The sequence below is a fragment of the Oncorhynchus masou genome, chromosome 16 (assembly GCF_036934945.1).
Source record: "Oncorhynchus masou masou isolate Uvic2021 chromosome 16, UVic_Omas_1.1, whole genome shotgun sequence".
In the NCBI taxonomy this organism is placed as follows: Eukaryota; Metazoa; Chordata; class Actinopteri; order Salmoniformes; family Salmonidae; genus Oncorhynchus; species Oncorhynchus masou.
In genome coordinates, this window is record NC_088227.1 from 44,936,749 (window position 1) to 44,959,910 (window position 23,162).

At 38.5% G+C, this 23,162-nt stretch overlaps 1 protein-coding gene across 2 annotated transcripts in view; it reads right to left on the reverse strand.

Moving 5' to 3' along the window:
• eya4 (EYA transcriptional coactivator and phosphatase 4) overlaps positions 1-23,162 on the reverse strand; it is a 194,931-nt gene that overhangs the window by 27,173 nt on the left and 144,596 nt on the right. For both annotated transcript variants that reach the window (XM_064991764.1, XM_064991765.1), the window contains 3 exons: positions 1,052-1,226; positions 473-597; positions 32-115 (listed from right to left, as the gene is read on the reverse strand). In XM_064991764.1, coding sequence (XP_064847836.1) covers positions 32-115; positions 473-597; positions 1,052-1,226 — 384 coding nt within the window. The remainder of the gene's footprint in view (positions 1-31; positions 116-472; positions 598-1,051; positions 1,227-23,162) is intronic.

The following is a 23,162-nucleotide window of genomic DNA, read 5'->3' on the forward strand; positions in this document are numbered from 1 at the left end:
GGGTTGAGTAGTAGTGGGCGGGGCGTCTCACCTTGCCATATTTCTGTGCGTAGGAGCCTGTCAGCAGAGAGTGGAACACTATGATGGTCTCATCCAGATCCCAGACAAACACCCTCTGGAGAGAGAGAAGGTGAGGGGGAGAGAGGGGGGGGAAGGGGGAGAGAGAGCGAGAGAAAGAGAGGGGGAGAGAGAGAGAGAAGGGGGGGAGAGAGAAGGGGAGGGGGAGAGAGGGGGGAGAGGGGGGAGAGAGAAGGGGGGGGGGAGAGAGGGGGAGAAAGGTGGAGAGAGAGAGAAGGGGAGGGGGAGAAAGGGGGGAGAAAGGGGCGGGAGAGAGAGGAGTATTCAGCATCTGATGACAATGCTAATAATTGTCTGTGTGTGTGTATGCGTTTGCATACCTAAGTGTGTGTATAAATGTGTGTGCATTTGTGTACCTGCATATAGGTGTGTGTGTGTGTGTGTCAGTGGGTACCTCCAGGTCACTGTCGGGGGGCGGTGAGGGGTTGTTCTTGCGGCCCCTCCCCCTGGCTTTAGCTCCTCCCCCACTCCGACAGCCACGGTCATCCAGTTCCTTCATGGGGCTCTGCACCGCGTCCCCTGTACACACACACACACACACACACACACACACACACACACACACACACACACACACACACACACACACACACACACACACACACACACCGAATTTAGAGCGTCACAACGTGTTCAGACAGGAGTCAGATCTCAGTAAAAAAACTGACTCAATCTTTATCAACACCCAAATCTAATAAGACCTAAACTACAGTACCCACAAGTATAGTTAAACAGGTACACACGTACACACACACGTACACACACACGTACACACACACACACACACACACACACACACACACACACACACACACACACACACACACACACACACACACACACACACACACACACACACACACACACACACACACACACAGACAGACAGACAGACAGACAGACAGACACGATTGTACACACACACACTACTGGTTGTAATTCCACAAGTGGGTGGTGATTGGCTGGGGCGTACCTGGGTGAAGCTCATTGGTCTGTACTGTCATGACGGGGTTGGAGTCTTGCAGCTGATAGGCCGATGAGGAGCCGGTTCCATCCATGCTATTGGACGTCATGTAGGTTCCGTAGGTGGAGGCGGAGTAATACTGGGCGTACTGGTTTTGGCCAAACGTTGTGTACGATGGATAGTCCTGTAAACAACAGAAACAAACAGACTTAGTAAACAACAACACAACATAACAACCTCAGCAATACACTCACTGCAGCCAACAAAGATAGAGGGACAGAGAGAGGGAGAGGGAGAGGGAGAGGGAGAGGGAGAGAGACAGAGAGAAAGAGAAAGAGAGGGGGAGAGAGGGGAGAGAGTAGAGAGAGACAGAGAGAGACAGAGAAAGAGAGAGGGGAGAGGGGGGAGAGAGAGAGAGACCATTGCTTTAATGTATTGTTGTTCTGATTAATATTGTTGTTGTTAATGGTAATCCCATGTCCACTACTACTATTATTATTGCTGTTGGTCCCACCTTATATTTATATATAAATATATTATATATATAAAGATATATTTTCATTTTATTTATATTTTTCAATATGTATACTTTGACAATGTAAGCTATAATGAACTTGCCTTGTCAATAAAGTCAATTGAATTGAATTGAGAGAGAGAGAATTGACTGACAGAGGGAGAGAGAAAGCAAAAGACTGATGTATATTTCAAATTTGAAACTTGGCTATATACACAGGGTACCAGTACTGAGTCAATGATAACTAGGTTATATACACTGGGTACCAGTACTGAGTCAATGAGTAATGATAACTTGGCTATATACACAGGGTACCAGTACTGAGTCCATGATAACTAGGTTATATACACAGGGTACCAGTACTGAGTAATGATAACTAGGCTATATACACAGGGTACCAGTACTGAGTCAATGATAACTTGGCTATATACACAGGGTACCAGTACTGAGTCCATGATAACTTGGCTATATACACGGGGTACCAGTACTGAGTAATGATAACTAGGCTATATACACAGGGTACCAGTACTGAGTCCATGATAACTTGGCTATATACACAGGGTACCAGTACTGAGTCAATGATAACTTGGTTATATACACTGGGTACCAGTACAGAGTAATGATAACTAGGCTATATACACAGGGTACCAGTACTGAGTCAATGATAACTTGGCTATATACACTGGGTACCAGTACTGAGTCAATGATAACTAGGCTATATACACAGGGTACCAGTACTGAGTCATGATAACTAGGCTATATACACAGGGTACCAGTACTGAGTCAATGATAACTTGGTTATATACACGGGGTACCAGTACTGAGTCAATGATAACTTGGTTATATACACGGGGTACCAGTACTGAGTCAATGTGCAGGGGTACAAGAGAGACAGTAGTTCCTGGTCTGTTATTATAGAGACAGTAGTTCCTGGTCTGTTATAATAGAGACAGTAGTTCCTGGTCTGTTATAATAGAGACAGTAGTTCCTGGTCTGTTATAATAGAGACAGTAGTTCCTGGTCTGTTATTATAGAGACAGTAGTTCCTGGTCTGTTATAATAGAGACAGTAGTTCCTGGTCTGTTATAATAGAGACAGTAGTTCCTGGTCTGTTATAATAGAGACAGTAGTTCCTGGTCTGTTATAATAGAGACAGTAGTTCCTGGTCTGTTATAATAGAGACAGTAGTTCCTGGTCTGTTATAATAGAGACAGTAGTTCCTGGTCTGTTATAATAGAGACAGTAGTTCCTGGTCTGTAGATTGAATTTCTTAATTCTATGCTCTTTTTTTATGTATTATTTTTTATTTCATGCTACATTTTTTTTCTCTGTTCATATTTATTAATACTGATGCTCAAATATATCGTTCAGTTTTGTAATTTTTCATATATATTTTTTTTAACCTTTATTTAACTAGTCAAGTCAGTTAAGAACAAAGTCTTATTTTCAATGATGGCCTAGGCCTAATGCCAATGTAACATTCAAGTAAAGTGAGAAAATGGCAGAGGGAGAGAGAGACACAGAGAGATTGATATTGGGAGAAAGAGAGACTGATAGAGGGAGAGATAGAGAGAGGCAGAGATACCAGAGAGAGAAAAAGAGAGACAAAGATAGATAGACACAAATAGATAGATAGAGACAGAGATAGATAGATAGAGACAGAGATAGATAGAGAGACAGAGATAGATAGATAGATAGATAGATAGATAGATAGATAGATAGAGACAGAGATAGATAGAGACAGAGATAGATAGAGAGAGAGAGAGAGAGAGAGAGAGAGGCAGAGAGATAGAAGCATTTTGCTACATCTGCAATAACATCTGCAAATCACGTGTATGTGACCAAAGAAAATGGATTTGAAAACAAATTTAGACCACCTGTACTCCACACACAGAGACACGTACAAAACTCTCCCTCGGCCCTCCATTTGGCAAATCTGACCATAATTCTATCCTCCTGATTCCTGCTTGCAAGCAAAAACTAAAGCAGGAAGTACCAGTGACTCGCTCAATAAAAAATAACTGATGCTACGCAACAGAACTGTTTTGCTAGAACAGACTGGAATATGTTCCAAGAATCATCAGTCAAACAGTCAAAGCGTCAATACAAGATTAAGATTGAATCCTACGAGGCCGGCTCTGATTAAGATTGAATCCTACGAGGCCGGCTCTGATTAAGATTGAATCCTACGAGGCCGGCTCTGATTAAGATTGAATCCTACGAGGCCGGCTCTGATTAAGATTGAATCCTACGAGGCCGGCTCTGATTAAGATTGAATCCTACGAGGCCGGCTCTGATTAAGATTGAATCCTACGAGGCCGGCTCTGATTAAGATTGAATCCTACGAGGCCGGCTCTGATTAAGATTGAATCCTACGAGGCCGGCTCTGATTAAGATTGAATCCTACGAGGCCGGCTCTGATTAAGATTGAATCCTACGAGGCCGGCTCTGATTAAGATTGAATCCTACGAGGCCGGCTCTGACGCTCGTCGGATGTGGAAGGGCTTGAAAACTATTACGGACTACAAAGGGAATCCCAGCCGCAATCCTAGTAAAAATTCCCTGTTTTAGGTCAGTTAGGATCACCACCTTATTTTAAGAATGTGAAATGTCAGAATAATAGTAGAGGGAATGATTTATTTAAGTTTATATTTCTTTCATCACATTCCCAGCGGGTCAGAAGTTGACATACACTCAATTAGTATTTGGTAGCATTGCCTTTAAAATAGTTTAACTTGGGTCAAACGTTTCGGGTAGCCTTCCACAAGCTTCCCACAATAAATTGGGTGAATTTTTGCCCATTCCTCCGGACAGAGCTGGTGTAACTGAGTCAGGTTAGTAGGAGTGGCCATCACAAAGCCCTGACCTCAATCTTATAGAAAATGTGTTGGCAGAACTGAAAAGGCTTGTAACTTGACTTTGTTGTCCTTAAGCCATTTTGCCACAATTTTGGAAGTATGCTTGAGGTCATTGTCCATTTCTAAGACCCATTTGCAACCAAGATTTCACTTCCTGACTGATGTCTTGAGATGTTGCTTCAATATATCCACATAATTTTCCTACCTCATGATGCCATCTATTTTGTGAAGTGCACCAGTCCCTCCTGCAGCAAAGCACCCCCACAACATGATGCTGCCACCCCCGTGCTTCACGGTTGGGATGATGTTCTTCGGCTTACAAGCCTCCCCCTTTTTCCTCCAAACATAACGATGGTCATTATGGCCAAACAGTTATATTTTTGTTTCATCAGACCAGAGGACATTTCACCAAAAAGTACAATCTTTGTCCCCATGTGCAGTTGCAAACCGCAGTCTGGCTTTTTTACAGTTTTGAAGCAGTCTTCCTTGCTGAGCGGCCTTTTAGTTTATGGCGATATTATTATTAAATACTTTTTTCTTTACATAGTTGAATGTGCTGACAACAAAATCACACAAAAATTATCAATGGAAATCAAATGTATCAACCCATGGAGGTCTGGATTTGGAGTCACACTCAAAATTAAAGTGGAAAACCACACTACAGGCTGATCCATCTTTGTAATGTCCTTAAATGTAATGTCCTTAAAACAAGTCAAAATGAAGGTCAGTAGTGTGTGTGCCCTCCACATGCCTGTATGACCTCCCTACAATGCTTGGGCATGCTCCTAATGAGGTGGTGGTGGATGGTCTCCTGAGGGATCTCCTCCCAGACCTGGACTAAAGCATCCGCCAACTCCTGGACAGTCTGTGGTGCAACGTGGCGTTGGTGGATGGAGCGAGACATGATGTCCCAGATGTGCTCAACTGGATTCAGGTCTGGGAAACGGGCGGGCCAGTCCATAGCATCAATGCCTTTCTCTTGCAGGAACTGCTGACACACTCCAGCCACATGTGGTCTAGCATTGTCTTGCATTAGGAGGAACCCAGGGCCAACCACACCAGCATATGGTCTCACAAGGGGTCTGAGGATCTCATCTCGGTACCTAATGGCACTCAGGCTACCTGTCTCCTGGTAGCGCCTCCATGCTCTGGACACTCCGCTTACAGACACAGCAAACCTTCTTGCCACATCTCGCATTGATGTTCCATCCTGGATGAGATGCACTACCTGAGCCACTTGTGTGGGTTGTAGACTCCGTCTCATGCTACCACTAGAGTGAAAGCACCGCCAGCATTCAAAAGTGACCAAAACATCAGCCAGGAAGCATAGGAACTGAGAAGTGGTCTGTGGTCCCCACCTGTAGAACCACTCCTTCATTGGGGGTGTCTTGCTAAATGCCTATAATTTCCACCTCCACAGCTGAAGGACAGCTGAAGGATAGCTGAAGGATAGCTGAAGGACAGCTGAAGGATAGCTGAAGGATAGCTGAAGGATAACTGAAGGATAGCTGAAGGATAGCTGAAGGACAGCTGAAGGATAGCTGAAGGACAGCTGAAGGATAGCTGAAGGATAGCTGAAGGACAGCTGAAGGATAGCTGAAGGACAGCTGAAGGATAGCTGAAGGACAGCTGAAGGATAACTGAAGGATAGCTGAATGATAGCTGAAGGACAGCTGAAGGACAGCTGACAGATCGCTGAAGGATAGCTGAAGGACAGCTGAAGGATAGCTGAAGGATAGCTGAAGGATAGCTGAAGGACAGCTGAAGGATAGCTGAAGGATAGCTGAAGGATAACTGAAGGATAGCTGAAGGACAGCTGAAGGACAGCTGAAGGATAGCTGAAGGACACCTGAAGGATAGCTGAAGGACACCTGAAGGATAGCTGAAGGACACCTGAAGGATAGCTGAAGGACAGCTGAAGGACAGCTGAAGGACACCTGAAGGATAGCTGAAGGATAGCTGAAGGATAGCTGAAGGATAGCTGAAGGACACCTGAAGGATAGCTGAAGGACAGCTGAAGGACAGCTGAAGGACACCTGAAGGATAGCTGAAGGATAGCTGAAGGATAACTGAAGGATAGCTGAAGGACACCTGAAGGATAACTGAAGGATAGCTGAAGGACACCTGAAGGATAGCTGAAGGACAGCTGAAGGACAGCTGAAGGACACCTGAAGGATAGCTGAAGGATAGCTGAAGGACAGCTGAAAGATAGCTGAAGGACACCTGAAGGATAGCTGAAGGACAGCTGAAGGACAGCTGAAGGACACCTGAAGGATAGCTGAAGGATAGCTGAAGGATAACTGAATGATAGCTGAAGGACAGCTGAAGGATAGCTGAAGGACAGCTGAAGGACAGCTGAAGGATAGCTGAAGGACACCTGAAGGATAACTGAAGGACACCTGAAGGATAGCTGAAGGACAGCTGAAGAACAGCTGAAGGACACCTGAAGGATAGCTGAAGGATAGCTGAAGGATAACTGAATGATAGCTGAAGGACAGCTGAAGGATAGCTGAAGGACAGCTGAAGGACAGCTGAAGGATAGCTGAAGGATAGCTGAAGGACAGCTTAAGGATAGCTGAAGGACAGCTGAAGGACAGCTGAAGGATAGCTGAAGGACAGCTGAAGGACAGCTGAAGGATAGCTGAAGGATAGCTGAAGGATAGCTGAAGGATAGCTGAAGGACAGCTGAAGGACAGCTGAAGGATAGCTGAAGGATAGCTGAAGGACAGCTGAAGGACAGCTGAAGGACAGCTGAAGGATAGCTGAAGGATAGATGAAGGATAGCTGAAGGATAGCTGAAGGATAGATGAAGGATAGCTGAAGGATAGCTGAAGGACAGCTGAAGGATAGCTGAAGGATAGCAGAAGGATAGCTGAAGGATAGCTGAAGGACAGCTGAAGGATAGATGAAGGATAGCTGAAGGATAGCTGAAGGATAGATGAAGGATAGCTGAAGGATAGCTGAAGGATAGCTGAAGGATAGCTGAAGGATAGCTGAAGGACAGCTGAAGGACAGCTTAAGGATAGCTGAAGGACAGCTGAAGGACAGCTGAAGGATAGCTGAAGGACAGCTGAAGGACAGCTGAAGGATAGCTGAAGGATAGCTGAAGGATAGCTGAAGGATAGCTGAAGGACAGCTGAAGGACAGCTGAAGGACAGCTGAAGGATAGCTGAAGGATAGCTGAAGGACAGCTGAAGGACAGCTGAAGGACAGCTGAAGGATAGCTGAAGGATAGATGAAGGATAGCTGAAGGATAGCTGAAGGATAGATGAAGGATAGCTGAAGGATAGCTGAAGGACAGCTGAAGGATAGCTGAAGGATAGCAGAAGGATAGCTGAAGGATAGCTGAAGGACAGCTGAAGGATAGATGAAGGATAGCTGAAGGATAGCTGAAGGATAGATGAAGGATAGCTGAAGGATAGCTGAAGGATAGCTGAAGGATAGCTGAAGGATAGCTGAAGGATAGCTGAAGGACAGCTGAAGGATAGATGAAGGATAGCTGAAGGATAGTCATTCTGTCAGTTCAGGAAGAAACAACAATAATTTGCAGAATAGTCTAATGGATCTATGACTACGTAGTATAGCCATTAGTAGGTTATAGTCTAATGGATCTATGACTACGTAGTATAGCCATTAGTAGGTTATAGTCTAATGGATCTATGACTACGTAGTATAGCCATTAGTAGGTTATAGTCTAATGGATCTATGACTACGTAGTATAGCCATTAGTAGGTTATAGTCTAATGGATCTATGACTACGTAGTATAGCCATTAGTAGGTTATAGTCTAATGGATCTATGACTACGTAGTATAGCCATTAGTAGGTTATAGTCTAATAGACCTACAACTACATAGTATAGCCATTAGTAGGTTATAGTCTAATGGACCTACAACTACATAGTATAGCCATTAGTAGGTTATAGTCTAATGGACCTATGACTATGTAGTATAGCCATTAGTAGGTTATATTCTAATGGACCTAGAAAGGTCAAATTTGACGACACAACTAAATATACCTATCTCAGTCTTAACATCAGAGCATCGGCGGAGTTTGACGCTGCTTTCAAAACACTAGCAGAGAAAGGAGAGAATTCAACTCAACAAGACAACAATACACAAACTGAACCCCGTATCAAAAAAATCTGTATTGGATATTTATTTATTTGATTTGTTATTTATGTATTTTTTTATTTCTTCCCTTTAGTATTAAATCTACTATTCTTGTTGTTGTTTTAATATCTACTATTCTTGTTGTTGTTTTAATATCTACTATTCTTGTTGTTGTTTTAATAACTACTATACTTAAAGATGTTGGTTTAATATCTACTATTCTTCATGTTGTTTTAATATCTACTATTCTTGTTGTTGTTTTAATATCTACTATTCTTGTTGTTGTTTTAATATCTACTATTCTTGTTGTTTTAATAACTACTATACTTAAAGATGTTGGTTTAATATCTACTATTCTTCATGTTGTTTTAATATCTACTATTCTTGTTGTTGTTTTAATATCTACTATTCTTGTTGTTGTTTTAATATCTACTATTCTTGTTGTTGTTTTAATATCTGCTATACTTAAATATGTTGGTTTAATATCTACTATTCTTCATGTTGTTTTAATATCTACTATTCTTCTTGTTGTTTTAATATCTACTATTCTTCTTGTTGTTTTAATATCTACTATTATTGTTGTTGTTTTAATATCTACTATTCTTGTTGTTGTTTTAATATCTACTATTCTTGTTGTTGTTTTAATAATTAATATACTTAAAGATGTTGTTTTAATATCTACTATTCTTCATGTTGTTTTAATATCTACTATTCTTCTTGTTGTTTTAATATCTACAATTATTATTGTTGTTTTAATATCTATGATTCTTAAAGATGTTGTTTTAATATCTATGATTCTTAAAGATGTTGTTTTAATATCTACTATACTTAAAGATGTTGTTTTAATATCTACTATACTTAGAGATGTTGTTTTAATATCATCTATACTTAAAGATGTTGTTTAAATATCTACTATTCTTCATGTTGTTTAATATCTACTATTCTTGTTGTTGTTTTAATATCTACTATACTTAAAGATGTTGTTATAATATCTACTATTCTTATTGTTGTTTTAATATCTAATATTATTCTTGTTGTTTTAATATCTAATATTCTTGTTGTTGTTTTAATATCTAATATTCTTGTTGTTGTTTCAATATATAATATTCTTAAATATGTTGTTTTAATATCTACTATACTTAAATATGTTGTTTTAATATCTAATATTCTTCTTGTGGTTTTAATATCTACTATTCTTCATGTTGTTTAATATCTACTATTCTTGTTGTTGTTTTAATATCTACTATTCTTCATGTTGTTTTAATATCCACTATTCTTCATGTTGTTTTAATATCTATTCTTCTTCTTGTTGTTTTAATATCTACTATTCTTAAAGATGTTGTTTTAATATCTAATATTCTTAATGTTGTTTTAATATCTACTATTCTTCATGTTGTTTAATATCTACTATTCTTGTTGTTGTTTTAATATCTAATATTCTTCTTATTGTTTTAATATCTACTATTCTTCTCATTGTTTTAATATCTACTATTCTTAAAGATGTTGTTTTAATATCTAATATTCTTAATGTTGTTTTAATATCTACTATTCTTCATGTTGTTTAATATCTACTATTCTTGTTGTTGTTTTAATATCTACTATTCTTCATGTTGTTTTAATATCTATTCTTCTTCTTGTTGTTTTAATATCTACTACTCTTAAAGATGTTGTTTTAATATCTGATATTCTTAATGTTGTTTTAATATCTACTATTCTTCATGTTGTTTAATATGTACTATTCTTGTTGTTGTTTTAATATCTGCTATTCTTATTGCTGTTTTAATATCTACTAATCTTGTTGTTGTTTTAATATCTAATATTCTTAAATATGTTTTTTTTAATATCTACTATTCTTAAATATGTTGTTTTAATATCTACTACACTTAAAGATGTTGTTTTAATATCTCATATTCTTCTTGTTGTTTTAATATCTAATATACTTAAAGATGCTGTTTTAATATCTACTATTCTTCTTGTTGTTTTAATATCTACTATTATTGTTGTTGTTTTAATATCTAATATTCTTCTTATTGTTTTAATATCTACTATTCTTCTCATTGTTTTAATATCTACTATTCTTAAAGATGTTGTTTTAATATCTAATATTCTTAATGTTGTTTTAATATCTACTATTCTTCATGTTGTTTAATATCTACTATTCTTGTTGTTGTTTTAATATCTACTATTCTTCATGTTGTTTTAATATCTACTGTTCTTCATGTTGTTTTAATATCTATTATTCTTCTTGTTGCTTTAATATCTACTATTCTTAAAGATGTTGTTTTAATATCTGCTATTCTTAATGTTGTTTTAATATCTACTATTCTTGTTGTTGTTTTAATATCTGCTATTCTTATTGCTGTTTTAATATCTACTAATCTTGTTGTTGTTTTAATATCTACTATTCTTAAAGATGTTGTTTTAATATCTGCTATTCTTATTGCTGTTTTAATATCTACTATTCTTGTTGTTGTTTTAATATCTGCTATTCTTATTGCTGTTTTAATATCTACTAATCGTGTTGTTGTTTTAATATCTAATATTCTTAAATATGTTTTTTTAATATCTACTATTCTTAAATATGTTGTTTTAATATCTAATATTCTTCTTGTTGTTTTAATATCTACTATACTTAAAGATGTTGTTTTAATATCTATTATTCTTGTTGTTGTTTTAATATCTACTATTATTGTTGTTGTTTTGATATCTAATATTCTTCTTCTTGTTTTAATATCTACTATTCTTAAAGATGTTGTTTTAATATCTGATATTCTTAATGTTGTTTTAATATCTACTATTCTTCATGTTGTTTAATATCTACTATTCTTGTTGTTGTTTTAATATCTACTATTCTTATTGCTGTTTTAATATCTACTAATCTTGTTGTTGTTTTAATATCTACTATTCTTGTTGTTGTTTTAATATCTACTATTCTTGTTGTTGTTATAATATCTACTCTTCTTCATGTTGTTTTAATATCTACTATTCTTATTGTTACTTTCACTGAGAGAGAGGGAGAGAGAGAAAGAGACTGACAGAGGGACAGAGAGACAAACAGCGGGACAGAGAGACAGACAGAGGGACAGACAGAGGGACAGAGGGACAGACAGATGGGGTTCTGGAAGAGCTGAGGCCGGATGTTTTACTACTCCTCCCCCTCTCATCCCCCACTTCTCTGTTCTCTTTATTCACTCATTCCCTCTCTTTCCTTTCTTCTCCTCTCTTTGCTTTCTTCTCCTCTCTTTCCTTTCTTCTCCTCTCTTGCCTTTCTTCTCCTCTCTTTAATTTCTTCTCCTCTCTTTACTTTCTTCTCCTTTATTTGCTTTCTTCTCCTCTCTTTGCTTTCTTCTCCTCTTTTTCCTTTCTTCTCCTCTCTTTTCTTTCTTCTCCTCTCTTTGCTTTCTTCTCCTCTCTTTGATTTCGTCTCCTCTCTTTGCTTTCTTCTCCTCTCTTTCCTTTCTTCTCCTCTCTTTCCTTTCTTCTCCTCTCTTTGCTTTCTTCTCCTCTCTTTGCTTTCTTCTCCTCTCTTTGCTTTCTTCTCATCTTTTTCCTTTCTTCTCCTCTCTTTGCTTTCGTCTCCTCTCTTTGATTTCTTCTCCTCTCTTTGCTTTCTTCTCCTCTCTTTCCTTTCTTCTCCTCTATTTCCTTTCTTCTCCTCTCTTTGCTTTCTTCTCCTTTCTTCTCCTCTCTTCTCCTCTCTTTGCTTTCTTCTCCTCTCTTTGCTTTCTTCTCCTCTCTTTCCTTTCTTCTCCTCTATTTCATTTCTTCTCCTCTCTTTGCTTTCTTCTCCTTTCTTCTCCTATCTTTCCTTTCTTCTCCTCTCTTTCCTTTCTTCTCCTCTCTTTGCTTTCTTCTCCTCTATTTCCCTTCTTCTCCTCTCTTCTCCTCTCTTTGCTTTCTTCTCCTCTCTTTGCTTTCTTCTCCTCTTTGCTTTCTTCTCCTCTCTTTGCTTTCTTCTCCTCTCTTTCCTTTCTTCTCCTCTCTTTCCTTTCTTCTCCTCTCTTTGCTTTCTTCTCCTCTCTTTGCTTTCTTCTCCTCTTTTTCCTTTCGTCTCCTCTCTTTGCTTTCGTCTCCTCTCTTTGCTTTCTTCTCCTCTCTTTGCTTTCTTCTCCTCTCTTTGCTTTCTTCTCCTCTCTTTCTTTTCTTCTCTTCTATTTCCTTTCTTCTCCTCTCTTTGCTTTCTTCTCCTTTCTTCTCCTCTATTTCCTTTCTTCTCCTCTCTTCTCCTCTCTTTGCTTTCTTCTCCTATCTTTCCTTTCTTCTCCTCTCTTTCCTTTCTTCTCCTCTCTTTGCTTTCGTCTCCTCTCTTTGATTTCTTCTCATCTCTTTGCTTTCTTCTCCTCTCTTTGCTTTCTTCTCCTCTCTTTCTTTTCTTCTCCTCTATTTCCTTTCTTCTCCTCTCTTTGCTTTCTTCTCCTTTCTTCTCCTCTATTTCCTTTCTTCTCCTCTCTTCTCCTCTCTTTGCTTTCTTCTCCTATCTTTCCTTTCTTCTCCTCTCTTTCCTTTCTTCTCCTCTCTTTGCTTTCGTCTCCTCTCTTTGCTTTCTTCTCCTCTCTTTGCTTTCTTCTCCTCTATTTCCCTTCTTCTCCTCTCTTCTCCTCTCTTTCCTTTCTTCTCCTCTCTTTGCTTTCTTCTCCTCTCTTTCCTTTCTTCTCCTCTCTTTCCTTTCTTCTCCTCTCTTTGCTTTCTTCTCCTCTCTTTGCTTTCTTCTCCTCTCTTTGCTTTCTTCTCCTCTCTTTCCTTTCTTCTTCTCTCTTTCCTTTCTTCTCCTATCTTTGCTTTCTTCTCCTCTCTTTCCTTTCTTCTTCTCTCTTTCCTTTCTGCTCCTCTCTTTGCTTTCTTCTTCTCTATTTCATACATTCCTAACAGTTAAAGCCTATGTCCCAAATGGCACCTTATTAGGCCTATGTCTTTGGTCAGAAGTAGTGCACTATGTAGGGTATAGGGTGCCAATTGGAATAGAGACAAAGTCTTGTGTGTTTTAACTGACTCAGTGCAGATGGAGTCTTTATAGGACAGACCACTAAAGCTGTCACGTTTTCTTTCTGAACAAGTACTGTAACTATAAAGCCTACACACACACACACGCGCACGCACATGCACACACACACACGCACGCATGTACACAGACGCACAGAGACACACATAACATGAGCTGCTCAGTATGTGTAGATCACCCTTGCCACCGTGGCTTTCTCTGTTAAAGATTTCATTGAGAACTGCAAATGTGTTGCTAATTCTCTCCCCTTCTGGATGACCGAGTTTTAAAATCAGAGGAATGCCCGGTGGAAGCTAAGGAGACGGAGAAAACTCAGGCGTTTGATTGCAAATATGAGGAGGGAGTCGAAAAGAGAACACAGAGAACGATGCTGTATAAAACACCTGTCTCCGGATTACATCTTCAACCTATGGGCAACCGTAGCAACAGTGGCAACCGTGGCAACCATGACAGAGAGGGAGAAGCGTCCATTCATGTATACAGGTAAGAGAGTCCAGATAGATTTTCAGATATTATTTTATTTGGTCAGAAAGTCATTTTCATTGCAAATTTAATGAGTACTGTTATCTAGCTGGCTAATGTTAGCTGGCTGGCTCACTAGCTAATGTTACGTGTATTATTTGTGTAGTAATATGATTTGTATCTCAGAGTAATTTGCATTGCTAGTTATAGTTATAGCAAGCTAACACTGAAACTAGTTGGTTAGCGTTAGCTTTTTTGTACATAACTAACTTGTTGTGAGTTTATTGTCCTGTAATAATGAAGACAAGTAAGCCAAATTTAAGATGCTGTCAGCTGTATGATAAGGGGCATTATTTGAACTGGCTAGCCAGCTAACTTAACTTTAGCTAGCAAGCTAACTTAACTTTAGCTAGCTAGCTAACTTAACTTTAGCTAGACAGCTAACTTATCTTTAGCTAGCTAGCAAACTTAACTTTAGCTAGCTAGCTAACTTAACATTAGCTAGCTGGCTAGCTAGCTAACTTAACTTTAGCTAGCCAGCTAACTTATCTTTAGCTAGCTAGCTAACTTAACATTATCTAGCTAGCTAACTTAACTTTAGCTAGCCAGCTAACTTAACTTTAGCTAGCTAGCTAAGGAGCTAGAAACGAACCAAAACATTGTTTCGAAAGTTGCTTTTTTTTGCCAGGTTTGTCAGAACACACATTTACTAAATTAATTTTTAAACGGATGGGTTTATTGGTGTTAATATACACCAGTTATGCGATTTTGGATTTTGCCGGGGATTCCTAGGAGTGCATTCTGATGAAGATCATCAAAGGTAAGTGAATATTTATAATGCTATTTCTGACTTCTGTTGACTCTGAGCGCTGTATTCAGATTATTGGATGGTGACACAATCTGACACAGCGGTTGCATTAATACACTACAGTACTCAATCTGTTTAGTACACTACAGTACTCACTCTGTTAAGTACACTAAATTACTCACTCTGTTTAGTACACTACAGTACTCACTCTGTCAAGTACACTACAGTACTCATTCTGTTTAGTACACTACATTAATCACTGTTTAATACAGTACTCACTCTGTTAAGTACACTACAGTACTCATTCTGTTTAGTACACTACAGTACTCACTCTGTTTAGTACACTACAGTACTCACTCTGTTAAAACACTACAGTACTCATTCTGTTTAGTACACTACAGTACTCACTCTGTCTAGTACACCACAGTACTCACTCTGTCTAGTACACTACAGTTCTCACTCTGTTTAGTACACTACAGTACTCACTCTGTTTAATACACTACAGTACTCACTCTGTTAAGTACACTACAGTACTCACTCTGTTTAGTATACTACAGTACTCATTCTGTTTAGTGCGCTACAGTACTCACTCTGTTAAGTACACTACAGTACTCACTCTGTTTAGTACACTACATTACTCACTCAGTTTAATACACTACAGTACTCACTCTGTTAAGTACACTACAGTACTCACTCTGTTTAGTACACTACAGTACTCACTCTGTTTAGTACACTACAGTACTCACTATGTTTAGTACACTACAGTACTCACTCTGTTTAGTACACTACACTACTCACACTGTTTAGTACACTACAGTACTCCCTCTGTTTAATACACTACAGTACTCACTCTGTTAAGAACACTACAGTACTCACTCTGTTAAGTAAACTACAGTACTCAATCTGTTAAGTACACTACAGTACTCACTCTGTTTAGTACACTACAGTACTCACTCTGTTTAATACACTACAGTACTCACTCTGTTTAATACACTACAGTACTCACTCTGTTAAGTAAACTACAGTACTCACTCTGTTTAGTACACTACAGTACTCCCTCTGTTTAGTACACTACAGTACTCCCTCTGTTTAATACACTACAGTACTCACTCTGTTTAATACACTACAGTACTCACTCTGTTAAGTACACTACAGTACTCACTCTGTTTAGTACACTACAGTACTCACTCTGTTTAGTACACTACAATACTTACTCTGTCACGTACACTACAGTACTCACTATGTCTAGTACACAACAGTACTCACTCTGTTTAGTACACTACAGTACTCACTCTGTTTAATACACTATAGTACTCACTCTGTTTAGTACACTACAGTACTCACTCTGTTTAGCACACTACAGTACTCACTCTGTTTAGTACACTACAGTAATCACTCTGTTTAGTACACTACAGTACTCCCTCTGTTTAAAACACTACAGTACTCACTCTGTTAAGTACATTACAGTACTCACTCTGTTTAGTACACTACAGTACTCACTCTGTTAAGTACACTACAGTACTCACTCTGTTTAGTACACTAGAGCACTCACTCTGTTTAGTACACTACATTACTCACTCTGTTTAATACACTACAGTACTCACTCTGTTAAGTACACTACAGTACTCACTCTGTTTAGTACACTACAGTACTCACTCTGTTTAGTACACTACAGTACGCACTCTGTTTAAGACACTATAGTACTCACTCTGTTAAGTACACTACAGTACTCACTCTGTTTAGCACACTACAGTACTCACTCTGTTTAGTATACTACAGTACTGACTCTGTTTAGTACACTACAGTACTCACTCTGTTTAGTACACTACAGTACTCAATATGTTTAGTACACTACAGTACTCACTCTGTTTAGTACACTACACTACTCACTCTGTTTAGTACACTACAGTAATCCCTCTGTTTAATACACTACAGTACTCACTCTGTTAAGTACACTACAGTACTCACTCTGTTTAGTACACTACAGTACTCACTCTGTTTAATACACTACAGTACTCACTCTGTTTAATACACTACAGTACTCACTCTGTTAAGTACACTACCGTACTCACTCTGTTTAGTACACTACAGTACTCACTCTGTTTAGCACACTACAGTACTCACTCTGTTTAGTACACTACAATACTTACTCTGTCACGTACACTAAAGTACTCACTATGTCCAGTACACTACAGTACTCACTCTGTTTAGTACACTACAGTACTCACTCTGTTTAATACACTATAGTACTCACTCTGTTAAGTACACTACAGTACTCACTCTGTTTAGTACACTACAGTACTCACTCTGTTTAGTACACTACAGTACTCACTCTGTTTAGTATGCTACAGTACTCACTCTGTTAAAACACTACAGTACTCACACTGTTTAGTACACGACAGTACTCACTCTGTTAAAACACTACAGTACTCATTCTGTTTAGTACACTACAGTACTTACTCTGTTAAGTACACTACAGTACTCACTCTGTTTAGTACAATACAGCACTCACTCTGTTTAGTACACTACAGTACTCACTCTGTTTAATACACTACAGTACTCACTCTGTTAAGTACACTACAGTACTCACTCTGTTTAGTACGCTACAGTACTCACTCTGTTTAGTACACTACAGTACTCACTCTGTTTAGTACACTACAGTACTCACTCTGTTAAAACACTACAGTACTCATTCTGTTTAGTACACTACAGTACTCACTCTGTCTAGTACACCACAGAACTCACTCTGTCTAGTACACTACAGTTCTCACTCTGTTTAGTACACTACAGTACTAACTCTGTTTAATACACTACAGTACTCACTCTGTTAAGTACACTACAGTACTCACTCTGTTTAGTATACTACAGTACTCATTCTGTTTAGTGCGCTACAGTACTCACTCTGTTAAGTACACTACATTACTCACTCTGTTTAGTACACTACAGTACTCACTTTGTTTAGTACACTACATTACTCACTCTGTTTAATACACTACAGTACTCACTCTGTTAAGTACACTACAGTACTCACTCTGTTTAGTACACTACAGTACTCACTCTGTTTAGTACACTACAGTACTCACTCTGTTTAGTACACTACAGTACTCACTCTGTTTAGTACACTACAGTACTCACTCTGTTTAGCACACTACAGTACTCACTCTGTTTAGTACACTACAGTACTTACTCTGTTAAGTACACTACAGTACTCACTCTGTTTAGTACACTACAGTACTCACTCTGTTTAGCACACTACAGTACTCACTCTGTTTAGTACACTACAGTACTTACTCTGTTAAGTACACTACAGTACTCACTCTGTTTAGTACACTACAGTACTCACTCTGTTTAGCACACTACAGTACTCACTCTGTTTAGTACACTACAGTACTCACTCTGTTTAGTACACTACAGTACTCCCTCTGTTTAAAACACTACAGTACTCACTCTGTTAAGTACACTACAGTACTCACTCTGTTTAGTACACTACACTACTCACTCTGTTAAGTACACTACAGTACTCACTCTGTTTTGTACACTACAGCACTCACTCTGTTTAGTACACTACAGTACTCACTCTGTTTAGTATACTACAGTACTCACTCTGTTTAGTACACTACAGTACTCACTCTGTTTAGTATGCTACAGTACTCACTCTGTTAAAACACTACAGTACTCACACTGTTTAGTACACGACAGTACTCACTCTGTTAAAACACTACAGTACTCATTCTGTTTAGTACACTACAGTACTCACTCTGTTAAGTACACTACAGTACTCACTCTGTTAAGTACACTACAGTACTCACTCTGTTTAGTATACTACAGTACTCATTCTGTTTAGTGCGCTACAGTACTCACTCTGTTAAGTACACTACATTACTCACTCTGTTTAGTACACTACAGTACTCACTTTGTTTAGTACACTACATTACTAACTCTGTTTAATACACTACAGTACTCACTCTGTTAAGTACACTACAGTACTCACTCTGTTTAGTACACTACAGTACTCACTCTGTTTAGTACACTACAGTACTCACTCTGTTTAGTACACTACAGTACTCACTCTGTTTAGTACACTACAGTACTCACTCTGTTTAGTACACTACAGTACTCACTCTGTTTAGCACACTACAGTACTCACTCTGTTTAGTACACTACAGTACTTACTCTGTTAAGTACACTACAGTACTCACTCTGTTTAGTACACTACAGTACTCACTCTGTTTAGCACACTACAGTCCTCACTCTGTTTAGTACACTACAGTACTTAATCTGTTAAGTACACTACAGTACTCACTCTGTTTAGTACACTACAGTACTCACTCTGTTTAGCACACTACAGTACTCACTCTGTTTAGTACACTACAGTACTCACTCTGTTTAGTACACTACAGTACTCCCTCTGTTTAAAACACTACAGTACTCACTCTGTTAAGTACACTACAGTACTCACTCTGTTTAGTACACTACACTACTCACTCTGTTAAGTACACTACAGTACTCACTCTGTTTAGTACACTACAGCACTCACTCTGTTTAGTACACTACAGTACTCACTCTGTTTAGTATACTACAGTACTCACTCTGTTTAGTACACTACAGTACTCACTCTGTTTAGTATGCTACAGTACTCACTCTGTTAAAACACTACAGTACTCACACTGTTTAGTACACGACAGTACTCACTCTGTTAAAACACTACAGTACTCATTCTGTTTAGTACACTACAGTACTCACTCTGTTAAGTACACTACAGTACTCACTCTGTTAAGTACACTACAGTACTCACTATGTTTAGTACACTACAGTACTCACTCTGTTTAGTACACTACATTACTCACTCTGTTAAGTACACTACAGTACTCACTCTGTTTAGTTTACTACAGTACTCACTCTGTTTAGTGCACTACAGTACTCACTCTGTTTAGTATGCTACAGTACTCACTCTGTTAAAACACTACAGTACTCACACTGTTTAGTACACTACAGTACTCACTCTGTTTAGTACACTACAGTACTCACTCTGTTTAGTACACTACAGTACTCCCTCTGTTTAAAACACTACAGTACTCACTCTGTTAAGTACACTACAGTACTCACTCTGTTTAGTACACTACACTACTCACTCTGTTAAGTACACTACAGTACTCACTCTGTTTTGTACACTACAGCACTCACTCTGTTTAGTACACTACAGTACTCACTCTGTTTAGTATACTACAGTACTCACTCTGTTTAGTACACTACAGTACTCACTCTGTTTAGTATGCTACAGTACTCACTCTGTTAAAACACTACAGTACTCACACTGTTTAGTACACGACAGTACTCACTCTGTTAAAACACTACAGTACTCATTCTGTTTAGTACACTACAGTACTCACTCTGTTAAGTACACTACAGTACTCACTCTGTTAAGTACACTACAGTACTCACTCTGTTTAGTATACTACAGTACTCATTCTGTTTAGTGCGCTACAGTACTCACTCTGTTAAGTACACTACATTACTCACTCTGTTTAGTACACTACAGTACTCACTTTGTTTAGTACACTACATTACTAACTCTGTTTAATACACTACAGTACTCACTCTGTTAAGTACACTACAGTACTCACTCTGTTTAGTACACTACAGTACTCACTCTGTTTAGTACACTACAGTACTCACTCTGTTTAGTACACTACAGTACTCACTCTGTTTAGTACACTACAGTACTCACTCTGTTTAGCACACTACAGTACTCACTCTGTTTAGTACACTACAGTACTTACTCTGTTAAGTACACTACAGTACTCACTCTGTTTAGTACACTACAGTACTCACTCTGTTTAGCACACTACAGTACTCACTCTGTTTAGTACACTACAGTACTTACTCTGTTAAGTACACTACAGTACTCACTCTGTTTAGTACACTACAGTACTCACTCTGTTTAGCACACTACAGTACTCACTCTGTTTAGTACAGTACAGTACTCACTCTGTTTAGTACACTACAGTACTCCCTCTGTTTAAAACACTACAGTACTCACTCTGTTAAGTACACTACAGTACTCACTCTGTTTAGTACACTACACTACTCACTCTGTTAAGTACACTACAGTACTCACTCTGTTTAGTACACTACAGCACTCACTCTGTTTAGTACACTACAGTACTCACTCTGTTTAGTATACTACAGTACTCACTCTGTTTAGTACACTACAGTACTCACTCTGTCACGTACACTAAAGTACTCACTCTGTTAAGTACACTACAGTACTCACTATGTTTAGTACACTACAGTACTCACTCTGTTTAGTACACTACATTACTCACTCTGTTAAGTACACTACAGTACTCACTCTGTTTAGTTTACTACAGTACTCACTCTGTTTAGTGCACTACAGTACTCACTCTGTTTAGTATGCTACAGTACTCACTCTGTTAAAACACTACAGTACTCACACTGTTTAGTACACAACAGTACTCACTCTGTTAAAACACTACAGTACTCATTCTGTTTAGTACACTACAGTACTCACTCTGTTAAGTACACTACAGTACTCACTCTGTTAAGTACACTACAGTACTCACTCTGTTTAGTACACTACAGTACTCACTCTGTTTAGTACGCTACAGTACTCACTCTGTTAAAACACTACAGTACTCACTCTGTTTAGCACACTACAGTACTCACTCTGTTAAAACACTACAGTACTCATTCTGTTTAGTACACTACAGTACTCACTCTGTTAAGTACACTACAGTACTCACTCTGTTTAGTACACTACAGTACTCACTCTGTTTAGTACACTACATTACTCACTCTGTTTAATACACTACAGTACTCACTCTGTTAAGTACACTACAGTACTCACTCTGTTTAGTACACTACAGTACTCACTCTGTTTAGTACACTACAGTACTCACTCTGTTTAGTACACAACAGTACTCACTCTGTTTAGTACACTACAGTACTCCCTCTGTTTAATACACTACAGTACTCACTCTGTTAAGTACACTACAGTACTCACTCTGTTAAGTACACTACAGTACTCACTCTGTTTAGTACACTACAGTACTCACTCTGTTTAGTACACTACATTACTCACTCTGTTAAGTACACTACAGTACTCACTCTGTTTAGCACACTACAGTACTCCCTCTGTTTAAAACACTACAGTACTCACTCTGTTAAGTACACTACAGTATTCACTCTGTTTAGTACACTACAGTACTCATTCTGTTTAGTACACTACAGTACTCACTCTGTTAAGTACACTACAGTACTCACTCTGTTTAGTACACTACAGCCCTCACTCTGTTTAGTACACTACAGTACTCACTCTGTTTAATACACTACAGTACTCACTCTGTTAAGTACACTACAGTACTCACTCTGTTTAGTACACTACAGTTCTCACTCTGTTTAGTACACTACAGTACTCACTCTGTTTAGTACACTACAGTACTCATTCTGTTTAGTACACTACAGTACTCACTCTGTCTAGTACACTACAGTTCTCACTCTGTTTAGTACACTACAGTACTCACTCTGTTTAATACACTACAGTACTCACTCTGTTAAGTACACTACAGTACTCACTCTGTTTAGTACACTACATTACTCACTCTGTTTAATACACTACAGTACTCACTCTGTTTAGTACACTACAGTACTCACTCTGTTAAGTACACTACAGTACTCACTCTGTTTAGTACACTACATTACTAACTCTGTTTAATACACTACAGTACTCCCTCTGTTTAATACACTACAGTACTCCCTCTGTTTAATACACTACAGTACTCACTCTGTTAAGTACACTACAGTACTCACTCTGTTAAGTACACTACAGTACTCACTCTGTTTAGTACACTACATTACTCACTCTGTTAAGTACACTACAGTACTCACTCTGTTCAGTACACTACAGTACTCACTCTGTTAAAACACGACAGTACTCCTTCTGTTTAGTACACTACAGTACTCACTCTGTCTAGTACACTACAGTACTCACTCAGTCTAGTACACTACAGTACTCACTCTGTCTAGTACACTACAGTACTCACTCTGTTTAGTACACTACAGTACTCACTCTGTTAAGTACACTACAGTACTCACTCTGTTAAGTACACTACAGTACTCACTCTGTTAAAACACGACAGTACTCATTCTGTTTAGTACACTACAGTACTCACTCTGTTAAGTACACTACAGTACTCACTCTGTTTAATACACAACAGTACTCACTCTGTTAAGTACACTACATTACTCACTCTGTTAAGTTCACTACAGTACTCACTCGGTTTAGTACACTACAGTACTCCTTCTGTTTAATACACTACAGTACTCACTCTGTTAAGTACACTACAGTA